The sequence below is a fragment of the Microtus pennsylvanicus genome, chromosome 9, assembly GCF_037038515.1.
Source record: "Microtus pennsylvanicus isolate mMicPen1 chromosome 9, mMicPen1.hap1, whole genome shotgun sequence".
NCBI lineage: Eukaryota > Metazoa > Chordata > Mammalia > Rodentia > Cricetidae > Microtus > Microtus pennsylvanicus.
Window position 1 is genome coordinate 50,945,171 of NC_134587.1, and position 13,871 is coordinate 50,959,041.

A 13,871-nucleotide genomic window follows, 5' to 3' on the forward strand; every position below is an offset into this window, starting at 1 on the left:
ACCGATTAGCCAAAGTGACGTCGGCATTTTGTTCATGCATCTTTTTATGTGTCTGTTGCTCACCTCCGTAGCACTAGTAGGAATCATCTCTGAGAGTACTATGCCACTAATCCTCACTCCCCCTCCCAATTAATGACACCCCACGCGAGTCTCCGATGAAAGGCACATTATTAATATTCAAGGAAAAACCCTTGTAACCATTTTAACAGATACAGCTAACAATGAACTAAATTTGCTTTGTGCAAGACAGAGAGTGAGCATCCCAAATTAGTGTATGTAAAAGCTGAAATCCTTCCCTGAAAGGTCTCAGTATCATCCCCAAAGAATATCCGATCAGCAGCAGCGCCGTCAAGATTCCCGCCAACATTATCCCCTTTGTTGTCGGCAGTGGAGAATCAAGCACATCTGGCAAATGTCCTGGCGCTCACAATCTCTCAAACGGCGTCTAATTCCCAATGGTGAAAGAGAACGCCACTGCCTAATCGCGCTTCTCTTCAAAATAGCACCGACTTTTCTTCAATCAGAAACAATGGCTTGGTTTCATAAAAATATCACACGCTGGAGATTATTTGCAGAGAGGCCCATTTTACGCTTGAATCTGTGGGTCCCAGACAGAATTCAAAATTAAGACCATGGACCTCACTTGAATGTGTGCTTGGTTCAGTGGGCAGTGGGAAGAAGGGCTGTGACCTGGCCTGTGCTGTCTGGAGCCTTTGGGAGGAAGAAGAAGATGGTGGTAAGATCTACCACTGAGTGGACATCCACTCTCACGTAGGAGGAAGTCCTGCTGTCAGCCACATTTGACAAGCTGAGGCTCAGTGAGTTTAAAGAATCTCCCCCAGGAAATTCAGCACAGACGGGAGTCATATTCAGGCTCACCTGCATGCCAGGCCCGTTCACAGGGGACGGGCAACCACCCCAGGCAACTCTAGAATATGTCAGCTGCAGACTGTACACCTGAAAATGGAAGGTCAGTTTAGTCTTCAGAAGTTTAAACATCCCAGATACTCAACAGAAGGGAACCAAGGGGCATGTGAGATGTGGGATGTTATGGCGGTTATGAGCACCCCTGCTGCATCCCAGGGATAGGCCTCCACCTCCCGTGACAAGTAGCTCTTCTGATCGTTCCCACTTCACAGATGGTGAGATGGAGGTGCGGTGGCTCGTGGTCAGCAGAGCTGGAATTAAGCCCAGGGCCAGCTGACTCCAAAGCTAAATAGCCATGGGGTTGGGGCTGGCTCTGAGTGAGAAGACGGGGTTTGCTGGTGGAGGAGCCAACGGCCTTCCCAGCGCCTGAGATGGAGCGGTCTGAGCTACAGATGGCTGCTTTGCTAAGATGGGTCCTCTGCTTACTTTATGCTCAAAATCCAGCTTAGAAAGAGAGTCTTCCAGGGCTATAGAAAGTCAAGACTCCCCTCATCTTGAAGCAGCTGCTTCCCCCAAGATGACCAACCCCAGGCCTGACCCTCACACCGTCAACCATGGTCCGTCCAGCCAGGGCTAGAACCCTGAATTTCCACTGACAGCTGCAGCTTCTGCCCCAAACCCAGACTATCTCTCGGTGGAGCCTCCCTGGGGTTTTCTGTAAGTGGGCCAGTGAGACTCCCGCACGGCCCCTCCCACTGCTAGCTCTCTAACAAGACAAAAGGCAATTTACCCAAATGTTATAATCACCTGGAGGCTGGCATGCAGGGGCATCCCTGCTTTATCTGTGGCATTGTCAGCAGCACCATAATGAAGGCTTTGTAGAGGGATAATATCACACTTGGAACTGCCAGATAAAATGCCCTTACAGAGCACACATCCCTCCTAGCAGACGTGGATATGAGCCGTCAGCAGAAGGGACACGGAAGCCTCTACTGTGCCAGAAGCTTAGCACATCCCCAGCCTTTGAGGAATCCTATTTTCCCTACTTGACAGATGGGGAAACTGACAATTATGCCTCTGTTAAAGGGAAGAGCCAGCATTTGAATCGAGGTCTCTCTGATAACATAGGTAAAGCTATGGGGCCCTCTTCCCAAACAGAAGTTGGCCTAGGAAGGGTAAGGCTGGTCCATTTGAAAGCTACCCACGGGTCCCTGCCAAGATCCATGCTTGGTAATGGCAGCCTGCCCTGCTTGCTGCCCCTTCCTGACCTACAGAACTGCCCACTGTCACCCTCTCTTGGAAATCCCCTTTCCAACTGCGGGACCATGGACTGTGCTAACAATGCTTCCCTGCCCCCAGGGCAGCCTCCTGAAGGCATCCAGAGGCCATAGCTTCCCCTTCCGCAGCTGGAATCAGCCTGGCCAGCATGGTTTGTTTTGTCTCCTTTAATGGAAGTTAGTGCAAGGCCAGAACCCATGGGCAGAAGCCTCACCTCTCTTCCTCAGTTCAGCTCTGGAAGTCAGGGGGGTACTTAGCTGAGGCCCATACCTAGATCTGAGGGCCGCTAGAGCCACAGGGCAACTCTTGGAGATGCCACTGCGAGCTGGGCACCTTTGAGCAGGTGGCTTACCTTCTCTGAAATGCAGAGTCCTGTGAAAGATGGGAGTAGTTAGTAGAGGACCTGTCATATAGAGTTACAGTGAGCATGAAACTGGTGCAGGCAGTCTAGGGAACAGAGCGTGCTTCTGCCCACGGGGCGGTGCATGCCATGGTCACGGGAATGGTGATTTTTGTACCATGGATAGAAAGTTGAAAGCAGGTACGTCCTTCACACCACACAGCCAAAGAGCCAGAGTTCCCTGGCAGGCTAGTCTCTGGCCTCCACCCACCTGCTTTTGACACTGCTTTGAAAACTGAACCTGTGGCCCGCTGTTCCCAGATCTCTCCTTGGTGTTTGGTTTTGGGGTACAGGCCTCTCATCTTCATCCTTTCTTATCAACCTTCAGATCCCCTGACACCCGAGACTCAGGTCTTCGCTTTTCTCCTGTGTACGAGGGCTTCATGTGACAGTGCAGAGCTTTCCCCAAACCCCCAAATCAGTGCAGGATGGAGAAAAGCACAGACAAAGCAGGCAGAGACAGGAAGCCTGGGGCCTTTCGGGAGCCCAGTGCTCAAATAAACCACAAATGACATGTGGAAGGCAGTCCAACACACTTCCATGTGGCCTGTGATGTTCATGTTCATATTTAGTTTAAAATATTGAGTATGAGGTTCTTTCTTCCAAAACTAAGAATGCCCTCATTTCTCAGGTACCCAGAGCTGCAACAGCAGTGATCCGAATGTCTGACTATGTCCTGTGTGGTTGAGATAATGGCCCAGAAAATGAGGTGCTAAGGCTGATCTTCAAGAGCAAGAGATGGGGTTTGTTAAAAGAAAGGGAAGGAACAGTAGGGGTCCTCAGATTTAGCACTCTGACCTGCTTGTGTGTTAGAGGCTGGGGGAGGACTCAAGGGGGCTTCCCAAAGCAGTGATGTCCAGCAGGGCTTTGATGGGTGTGTCCGAGTGGGTCTGAGCTGTGTGTTGGAGACAGAGGATGAAGTGAGTGAATAGTGGTTAGGGTGTTTGACTTCCATCCCTCAGACAGTGAACAGTTAGGGCCAGAGCTGCAGAAGGGCTTCTCAGGAAGTGGGGCACGGCCACACCACAGGCTGCAGGGATGAAGACAGATGTGGCTGTCGCTGCACCACATCTGTCGCTGGTGAGCCTGTGGAAAGGCTTTGGTTCTGAGCCTGAACCCCCTCCCCTGTGATCCAGAGATGGTAACATTGACCTGCAAAACCAGTGTCGAAGAATAGTTCCCATCCCTCCTGTTTGTCTCAGCCACCCCAGCCTAATCTAGCCTCTGCCAGCTGTACACTGGCTTCCACCATCCAAGTAAACCAGAGATCAGCGCAAAAGGAGCAGATGCTATGAAATCAGGGTGACCTTGGCTATGGTACTCAGCTTTGCTGAATTGTCTTATTACTATAGCAGGCATTTCAATTATTAGTGCTCAAATAGTAAAGGTAGGGAAGCAGGAAGAATAGTGTGGTGCCAACAGTGTGAGTCTCATGCACCCTCCACTCAGCATGCACTTGCTCTGGGGTGGGAGAGAGGCCAGGTGTGCAGTCCCCACTCCTGAATGCCTCCTGTCCACACTGGACACAGATGATGGTTCTAGACTAGTATCACTCACAAGCACAAGTCATGTGTGTTTCGTCACCTCAGCAACAGGTTCTCTTCTTTGTTCCAACGTGGTCAAAAACTGTGGCACTCAGAGAAGTGTCCTTCTAGCCTAGGGCCTTCCTAAAGAACTTCTAAGTTTCTTTTTTTTTTTTTTTTTTTTTTGTCTCGGGGCACTTTTCCCCTTACCCAGCAACTGAAGCACTCACAACTTCCACCCTAAGCCACACCAGCCAAATTTTCAGAAGCATCCATGAGGTCCACTGAGGGAGGGCATGTGTTCCTGGGGTGCCCAGCACCTGGCCCCAGATAGATTCTGAGATTCCTGAGATTCTTAATTCACCTGTCCCCAATGAGAGCTCCTAAGGCCTCTATCCCCATCATTTCAATATATTAAAACAAAATACAAGCTCTGTTTACTGTTGGGTCTCTCCAACTCTTCGTGGTCCATTATTTGACTGCAGTTCTGTTACACTAGCTCTGATTTCTTGGGAGGGGTGTGTATAGCACAGAATTCTGGCAAAATGAAGAAACAGCCTGTAAATAGATTTCAAGGATAATAAAATTGTTTTGATTTCTAGAATTAATAACTAATCAAGTTTGAATGCATTAATTATAATATTTATTTATTTCAGTCTTACCATTTCCTTTTTTATTTCCAAGCCTCTTGTATCTGAATGGGCCTTGGCAAGCTTGCGGATGCTGGGTTCTGCAGCTCTGGTTACCAAGGGGTGATGTGGTTTATCCTAATCCACTCCCAAGAGGATACTTCACTACAAGGAGAGACAAGAGCAGCCTACGGCTTCTCACCTGCCTGCAGCAGGCTCTGCCTGGGCAGGGACTTCTCAGTCAATATTGACAGTACTGAGGTCTTTGCCTCTGGCCACCACCACCACCAGAAAAATTCTAAGTCTCCTTTTTGTTGGGAGTTGTGAAAGGAATGCTAGGGCATGGTGCATTGGTCCACCCCACCATCTCATGCATTTGTCATTTGTACTGAAGGTGGGGCCGGGCTATGGGGTGGATGCCTGCCAAGGGCTGAACGTCTAATTTGATTTGCAACTCCATCCCCGTCTGGACTCCTGTTGGCATTGACCCCAGGAGTAAAGGGCAGTGTCCTGTGACAGATGCTCTCTGTCCCAGAGCCTGGCCTGGCATGACGAGGTTGGCTGTTCAGGTTGGCAGTGTCTCTTCCCTGTATTTGTGATCCCCGCTGCCACAGTCAGACAGCTCCACGCAGTGTGCCACACATACACCAGAGTTCCATGCATTACAGTGTGTTCCTCAACCCTCAAACATAACCACTGGCACACTCACAGGCACACAGTAGAATGGGCATTTGTTCCCTACACACACTAGCAGCTTCACTGAGCCTCCCACTCTGCCTCAATGGAGTGAAGAAGGTCACTACATCTCCTAAGCTTTCCTTATGGTAAGTGATGCAGTCCCTTCTCTCGTTGAGGAGGGATGAATGCACACACACACGCACACACATACACATGCACACACCACCTCCCACACACCACATGCACACACAGGCACACACATACATATACACACACTCACACACCCCCACACCACATGCACACACATACACATGCACACTCACACACACCATACACATGTACACCCATACACATGCATACACACACATACGCAACCACCACCACATCACACATACATGTACGTGCATATGAATGCACACACACACACACACATATACTCACATGCACACACAAAGCTCAGCCCCACTAGGCTCTGGCCTGGGCTGCCCTCCCTCCCTGAGGTCTGCCGCTTTGTTCATTCTGGGTCTCCTCCCTTTCCCAGTCCACACCCCTCCCCTCACACTAGTGGAATCTGCATAGGAGTGGTGACCACAGGGTTACATAACCCAAAGGTGTGCCAAGAGCCCAGCTTGTGGGTGCCCAGTGACCCCAATTTACTTGTTTGCCCACCACAGCTCACCTGCCCCAACCTGTCCTCTTAGCTTTGAACAGAACTCATTAGCTGAGCTGTGCCTCTTGATCCTCATGGTGCCAATTCTGAGTAAAGACCTCCTCCCTGTGGTTCCCCCCACCCCATATCTGGCAGGGATCCAGAAGTCCCAAGGGTACACTGGTGAGTCCCTTAGGGAACACACCCTTGCAATCATCCAGTTTGGGAATTAAGGACCCACTGGAACAATGTCTAGCTTTCACCTCCTCAGTGTTCATGGAGCACCCTTCTTCCCGGCCAGGCCTCCCCTGCCTTCTGTAGGAGATCTTGTTCAACCCACCATGCAGATGGGATCCTGCCTCAGAAGTGGAGAAGGGCTACTCACCCAGCAAGTGGGTGGCTCTTCATCTGACCCAGGTCTTCTAGTTCAGAAGTCCTACCTTGTAAAGACAACTAACTTCTGGCTTCTCTCTGGGTCTTTGGCATTCCATGTGCACCAAGAGTTGTCCTAAGCATGTTACAGACATGACTTCATGGCAAAGCTTCCTAGTAGAGACATTTTTAGAGGGGCAAACAGGCCCAGCAAGGTGGCAACCTCTTGCCCAAAGTAGTGGCACAGAGCTCCAAAGCTATACTGTGTGTGTGAGTGTGTGCACTTCCTTGTGTGTTGTACACATAGAGGTCAGAGGTAACTTCAGTTACCTTCTTCTGTTGCTCTTTACCTTATTAGTTTTGAGGAAGGGTCTCTCATTGGACCTGGAGCTAGTCAGCAAGCTAGTTTCATTTAGACAGCAAAGGCAGCAAGCCTCAGGGATCCACCCATCCACCCTATCTACAGCGAAGTTACACACTTACACAGATGCTGGTGTCTGGTGTCCCACTGAGCCATCTCCCCAGCCCTCAAAAGCCACACTCTTAACCAGTGTGCAGCCATACTGCCCCCCTCTCTGCTGTTTTCTTGCAGCCATCCCTCTTCTTGCTTCATTGTCACGCTAACCTGCAGACTCAACTGCTGTCACCTTCTGTGACCTGTGGACAGCTTGGCAGGCCTGGTCCATATCTGGCCTATGTAGGCTGGTCCTTCTCCATCTTTGCTGGAAGGGAAATCATAGGCCAGTCAGGCTTGGCGTTCCTGCAAATGGTTAGTCCTCAGGTATGATCCTCGGCCAGGTGGTGAAGCGCCCAACCTATGGCCTCAGGACACAAAAGGCAGCAGCTGCTGGCAGTCCTGGGCCTGTACTTGGCAACTTCCTACTATCTGAGGAGCTCCATTTGCCCAAGGAGGGAGGGTATTCTTTTTTTTTTTTTTGATCTCAATCCCACAGAGTGAATCTATTACTTTTATGTCCCCAAGTTTACATTTCTTTATTCATTTGTTCACCATATAGTTAGTTATTAAGTACTTTAAATGTTCTGGGTCTGTGCTAGGCCCTGATGATGTGGCTGCTGTTTGAAGCAACCATGACCTTGGCTTCATTGTCAGGGAGGTCTGGCATCCAGACAGGGCTTGTGAGGGTGGAGTGGAGGTGAGCATGAGGTCCCAGTCTACACACATCATGAGTCCTTTGTGTCCAGACAAGTAAATGCATAGGCCCCTTCCCAATCCATAGCCTTTACCACTATCGGAATTTAGACTTCTGAAAGAAATCTCAGAGCTTCACCTAGATCAACAGTTGCTTGCGTTAAAAGGAGTAATCTGATGTCCGGATTTAAAGTATAACACAGCTGGCATGTTTAGGCCTTTTTTGATTCTTTTTTTTTCGCTGAAGACAGAACTTAAGTTCTCCTTGTACCTATCAGGCTAGTATCCTAGTCTGGTGTTTTAGAAGGCCCAGGTATCCCAGGTTAGCTGGAAACTTCCTTATTGTCTAGCTGCAGACTACTGAGGCAAATCAGGATGGAAAAGGCTTATTCAGATTCACCTGGCGAAGCATTTACTGGCACCTATGTGTGCTGGGTGCAGTGGTCCCTGCACCAAGAGCTTAGCTCTAGGCCAATGATTCCCAGCCTTCCCAATGCTTGGACCCTCTAATACAGTCCCTCATGTAATGGTGACCCAACCATAAAGTTATTTTTGTCGCTGCTTCATAATTCTACTACCATTAGGAATCATAATGTAGGGTATCTGATATGCAACCCCCAAAGGGGGGGTCTCTAATGGGAAGGGAGGCATTACCTAAGAAAGGATGTTAGAAATCCGGTGTGAGGGGCCAAGGGAGACAAACAGTGAATGTTTTCACTTGGGCAACTGGCTGTGCTCAGGGGTCTGGCTTCTCTTGGCGAGCATGGTATCTGATCAGTAAGGAGCACACTCGGTTTTCATGCATTTGAAACGAACAACCATTTTATTTGAGAGCAATACAGTCACATGCCCAGTGTGAGGATCCTACAGCGATTCTCAGCACGCCACATGCCCACGTCCTCTTATTCATAGCCACTGTTGTGTGACACACTTGGCAAATTAGTACATTTGTACCGATACTAGTGTTGGGGAACTAATTTAACTAAGGTCTAAGGCTTAATCCAATCCTCTTTCTTTCCCTCACATCCACTCACACATGTAGTTGTGTCTTTGTGGGCTCCTCTGAAGTGTGGCAGTTGCTCCAGCTTTTCTGTTTTATTTAGTGGGTTTTGTTTGTTTTCAGATGGGGTCTCATTATGTAGCCCTGTCTGGTCTAGAATTCACTATGAGCCCAGACTAGACTCAGTCTCAGAGATCACCTACCTCTGCAGCCTGAGTGCTGGGAATAAAGGTGTATACTACCATGCCTCACTAGGATTTTTGTTTTGGTTTGGCTAGGAACTGATCTCAGCAACTAGGCTACACCCATAGGTGCTGCTTTTCTTGTTTGGGGGGGCAGTTTTAAGGAGCACTGGTCATGTATTTTGTAGGATGTACCTTCATGCAGAAAGTTTAGATGTTTCCAATCACACTGTGATTGTAGGGTTTGGAGAAGAAGCCCACAAAAGTGAGGGCCATTTCTATCCAAACAGAACCAGGAGACAGGTTCCCTGGAGTTTGCTTGCCACTGTCCTGAACCTTGGTCCTAGCTGAGGTCAGTTTCTCCATTGCAAAGTTACTGTGTGTGTGTGTGTGTGTATGTGTGTGTGTTTTCTTCTCCCTTCTTTTGGGAGATGGTCACTCTGCAAGGCATCTATTTAGATTTTTGTTTATTTTTACCAATATTTTATGCTAGAATTTTTACTTTTTAGAAGTATAAAAACATTAGTGATTTTAGGAGCCTAAAAATCTTTCATGAAATTTCAATGAACAAAACATATAAAAATCACCAAGACATTATACTGCAGGGCAGGACAAAAAAGGCAAGGATTATTTAAAAATTTTTCTGTGATCAGATCACATTAAGTAAACAAGATTTGGAAAACACCCAAAAACAGGAAGGAAAAATCACACTTCCCAGAGTTACCCCAATCCATTTTATCACTTTTAATTTTTTTCGAACCGCAATTTTACATGGAGCAAGGATTTCTGCATAAAAGTTCACAGATTTTTGTTGTGGGGAGGTGTTTTGTTTTGTTGCATCATCTTATTATTCTGGCTTATTATCTCATCAAAAGCATTTCCCCTGTGTTGCCATATCGACTCCACAACTATTATTTTCCCTGGCTGCTAAATATCCCCTCCCCATGGCTTACAGTGAGAGCCCACTGCTTCCTCCCCACGCCAGAAGGTTGCTGGCAAGGACAGTATTTAGAAATCATTTGTTAAATGAATGAATAGACAACAAAGTAACCATTCCCTAATTTAGAAATCCACATCACTTTCTGTCCTCTTGATTCTCAACAGTATGGAGACAACTACGACATTACTTCCTTAGGATGGTGTCCCAGAGTGGCATCACCAGATCCAAAAACTTAGGATGATGTTAAATGCACCAAACCAGAAGTCTTCCCCTCCTGTTCCCACTTCCCTTTGCACCACCCACAACTCTGCCAAGGCTGATCATTTACAATTGATTAAAGAGTTCGTGGGGGTGTTTTCCCCATCTTTTTTTTTTTTTGCTTTCTTCCCCTCCTCCTCCCCTCCTGCCAAAAAAGGAGGAAAATTACCCGAGAAGGTGAAGATGTTCTCAGACAATCATATTAACATATTCCAACAATCGCAATTTGCAAAATAGTAATCACTACTCTCGGGCTCCAGGAGGCATTAATCAAAGCTACAGGTTTAATTCCATTTTAAATATTGATGAAATGTGCTCCAGCAGCCTCACCCTGGCATGGCAGGGCCAGGGGAACCGAGGAGGTGGAGGGAGGGTGGAGGAGCAGCTGCCCGAGGAAAGGCATCTGGGATTCAAATTGGTGGCTGTGCAGCCAGGTAGAGAGTAAACCGAGTAGTGAAGAGGGCTGTTAAGTCCATTGCTGTCAATTTGTAACCATCAGGGAGGGGCCTGAGGACTGGTTCAGCACAATACACCCAGTTTGTCTGGTTTCAGGGGTTACCGCTGAAGAGGCTGCAGCTGCACTGATTCGAATAGCCTGGAGACTTCAGAACTGTAATTATCAACCAGGCTGCTCACAGTGTGGCGAAAGTGGGCTCCACCAGCGGTTAACTCCTTGTGTGCTGACAAATCAGCGCAGCACCCCACCACACACCCTTGGGTTGCCAGCCTTAGCTAGGACATTCAGACAGCCTGCTAGGGGAAACTGAGGCCCAAGGGCAGAACCTTGGTCATTCCCCCAAGGGCAGAACACATTCTCACTAGCAAGCCCTTTCTCTTAGGTCACCTACCAGGGGCTAGCTCTTGCAGAGGCAACTTTGGCTCTCACATCATCAAATATGCCTTGGGGTGAGAAGTTAGGCTGCAACCAAGAAGTTAGCCTTACAGCCAAGATGAACTTGGCTGAGATTCCAGAGACTGGGGATCTAAAACCTCACTTCTGGGACACGATCTCCCCAACCCCTGCTGTATTCTTACAGAGACCCAATGAGCTGCAGGGCTTGTGTGACACATTCAGGTATCCACGAACTTCTTCCCAGTGTGGGCCTGGTGACCGTAGGGAGTGTCCCTGGGCAAGGGCCGGAGGAGGCTTTCCCTAGCCTTCTGCTTTTCAGCTTTCAGTGAGTCCCCTTGGTCCTCAGATTCCAGTGTTTGTCACCTGAAGAGAATGGGTAGTAGTACCCTTCTCCTATGGGAGGCAGTGGGTTAAGCAGAGGTGGCGAGAAAATGCCTCTTTCTGTGGCCCAGAGGAAGCTATCCTGAGGCCAGGGATGGACAGGAAGGACAGGCAGGTGGTAGGGGGTACAGGTGAGTGAAATGTGTGCAGCCCCATGGTGCTCCTCTCAGAACAAAACCCAGGCAAGTTCTCCCATGTATCCACTCTGCCTGGTGTCCCTGGTTCTGGGAAGCTGAAGGTGACCCCTGGAGAACAGAGTCAGCCATGAGAGCAGCCAGCTACGGAACATGAGGCAATGGTAACAAGCAAAGAACTAGCTGTGCATTTGGCCACGGGAAAAGTGAAACGGACCCAGATGGAAAGAAGTCCCACACAATGCGGCTCACAGCACAATGCCATTTCTGTAAATTAAAAACACATTTGCACACAAAACAAGAGGGCATATTTTACAAAGCTGCATGCATTTTTAGGGGTGCATGCCCTGCTATTAGAGTGGGTCCCTGTTGTGCTGGGGGAGGGACTGGGTGTTATTTAAAAGAGAAAGAGGGAGAAAAGGAAAATCAGATAAATTTACAGAGGGTCCCATAAAGGAAGGGGGGGCACTGCTTATGGACTGAAGACCGGTGCTCACTCGATTGTGAAGCTTGGAAAAGCGTCAGCCATGGGCTGAGATCCTCCCGGGTCTCCCACATGCTGACCAGGAGGCTGGGCACCCTGCTCATCTGCACGGTGGTGGGAAAGATGCACTTGTTGGGGAGGCCATGCGACAGATGCATCCCATCTCTGAAAGGATGACACCAGCAGTCTCCTCCATGTCTCCCACTGTCTCCTAGCACTTCTGCCAAAGTCTGCCCAGTGTGAGCAGGCTGCTGCTTGTATGGTTGTCAGCAGGTGCTTGTTTGAGGGTGAGGCGCCCGTTCCACCTGACAGGATCAAATCAACTCATGGTGGCCAAATGCTCTTGGGCTGTCTTCATCAGCTCCATCCTCAAACCACACAGTCTTCTCTAACTTAGTGGTCCATTTTCCCAGCCTAGGAGCATTGCTGAGGGATGCTGTAATAGTTAAAGATCGGCTCCAGCCATTCAGAGCTAAACACCTGGGTCAACAGTTGGTGCTGGAAGGCACCCAGGCCCCAAGATCCCACCTGGGGGTCTCCCAGGGCCGGGCCTGAGGGTCCTAGTGAGTACAGGTCTAACTGTCTTCTCTCCCTACAGATGATGATGAACATGAGTGGATCGTCAGGACCTGCCGCAAGGGCTGGGCAGAGAAGCCCGCAGAGAAACCCAAGCTGTGATTCCCTCTACCCACGCAAGGCTGCCGTTCTAGCTTTGGCTTGAGTTTCAGAATAAAGGTTTTCTGCACTGAATGATCCCGAGGGTGAGGGCTTTAGAAGACACCCCCATTTTACCTGCTTCAGTATCACCTTGGTAGCACTGGGCCCAAGCCTGTCAGAATATATGGATATTGCATTCCCAATTACTTCTTATACATGGAACGTTCAAGAACCTTCATCTTCTGCCATATTTCTAACTGAATGAGCAGCTAAGGGGGTAAAAACCTCCCTTCTGCAGATGGGGAATCTGTGGCTCAGAGAAATGTGACTGGCTGGTGACTCACTAGATCTCATCTCAGCGGTGGCACCTTCCCCCAGGACCGCCTTTCCCTCTGGGCACTGGATCCACAAGGTGCTTTGGCATCTATACAGGATTCAAATCTCAGTTCTGTCACAGCCACGCACCATGCAACTCTGGGCAGGTCAGTTCTTTGAGCCTCAGCTTCCAGCATCTATAAAACAGTTAAAAGAATGCTCAAAACAACAGAACACCACAGTGACTCCAGGGAGACAGTTGGAGAGGTGACACCTGGCGGGGTTCAATGCTGACCTGAAATCGCAATCTGTGCTACTGTATCGTAGCACTTGATGAGTAAGGCAGAAGGACCACACATGCAAGAGCCAACCCAGATTACACAGTGAGGACCAATATAAAAAACAGATAGAAAAGTAAATCTGTGCGCTGTGCACATCATCACCCCAGAGATCACATTTGTTAGCTGTGCAGAAGAGGGAATGGTAAAGGCCCCAAGCATCCTCTATGTTTGCATGACTAGTCCATGGAGGAGACCCCCCTTCGGACCCCAGGTTATGATCGCTGCTTTACCCAAGCTACCCTGTGGAGACAGAAGAGAGATCAGGTTAGGGATAGATTTCTGAGATCTTCAGAGAAAAAAAAAAACCTCAAACTAGGAATTCAGAGTGGACCTGGAGGAGAGCCACCAGTCAAGGGAGGTTTCAGTCCCCTCAAGCTAGCTGCACCATGCAGTAGACCTGAGGAAGTCATCTCTTCCTTCTAAGGCTTTTGCTACACCCTAGAAAACTAATAAGGCGGGGCTCCATCAGTAGTTCTCAAGCTGGGTCTTCAAAACAGAAGGTACACTTAGCAAAGAAACATACATATTCGTGTACACAGACAAAGTGTATACTTTCCGTCATATCCAAATAGAATTTAAAACAGACTGGAGAGGCAGAAATAATGTTGGGCATAGAGGGTTGAGGAGGGTTGAGTTGGGATAAAGGGTTGAGGAGATGGTTCAGCTGCCACACAGTCACGAGCACCTTAGTTGTGGTCCCTAGGACCCAAGTAAAACACCAGGCACAGTAGTATGTGCCTGTCATTCCAGTGTTGGGGACATGGAGACAGGAGGATCCTG

The 13,871-nt window shown here is 48.8% G+C and overlaps 1 protein-coding gene across 1 annotated transcript in view; it reads left to right on the top strand.

Moving 5' to 3' along the window:
• The window catches only part of Morn5 (MORN repeat containing 5), a 35,147-nt gene extending 22,691 nt beyond the window's left edge, over window positions 1-12,456 (top strand). Inside the window, exon 5 of the mRNA XM_075984617.1 lies at window positions 12,377-12,456. Coding sequence (XP_075840732.1) covers window positions 12,377-12,456 — 80 coding nt within the window. The remainder of the gene's footprint in view (window positions 1-12,376) is intronic.
• The last annotated feature ends 1,415 nt before the right edge of the window (window positions 12,457-13,871 follow it).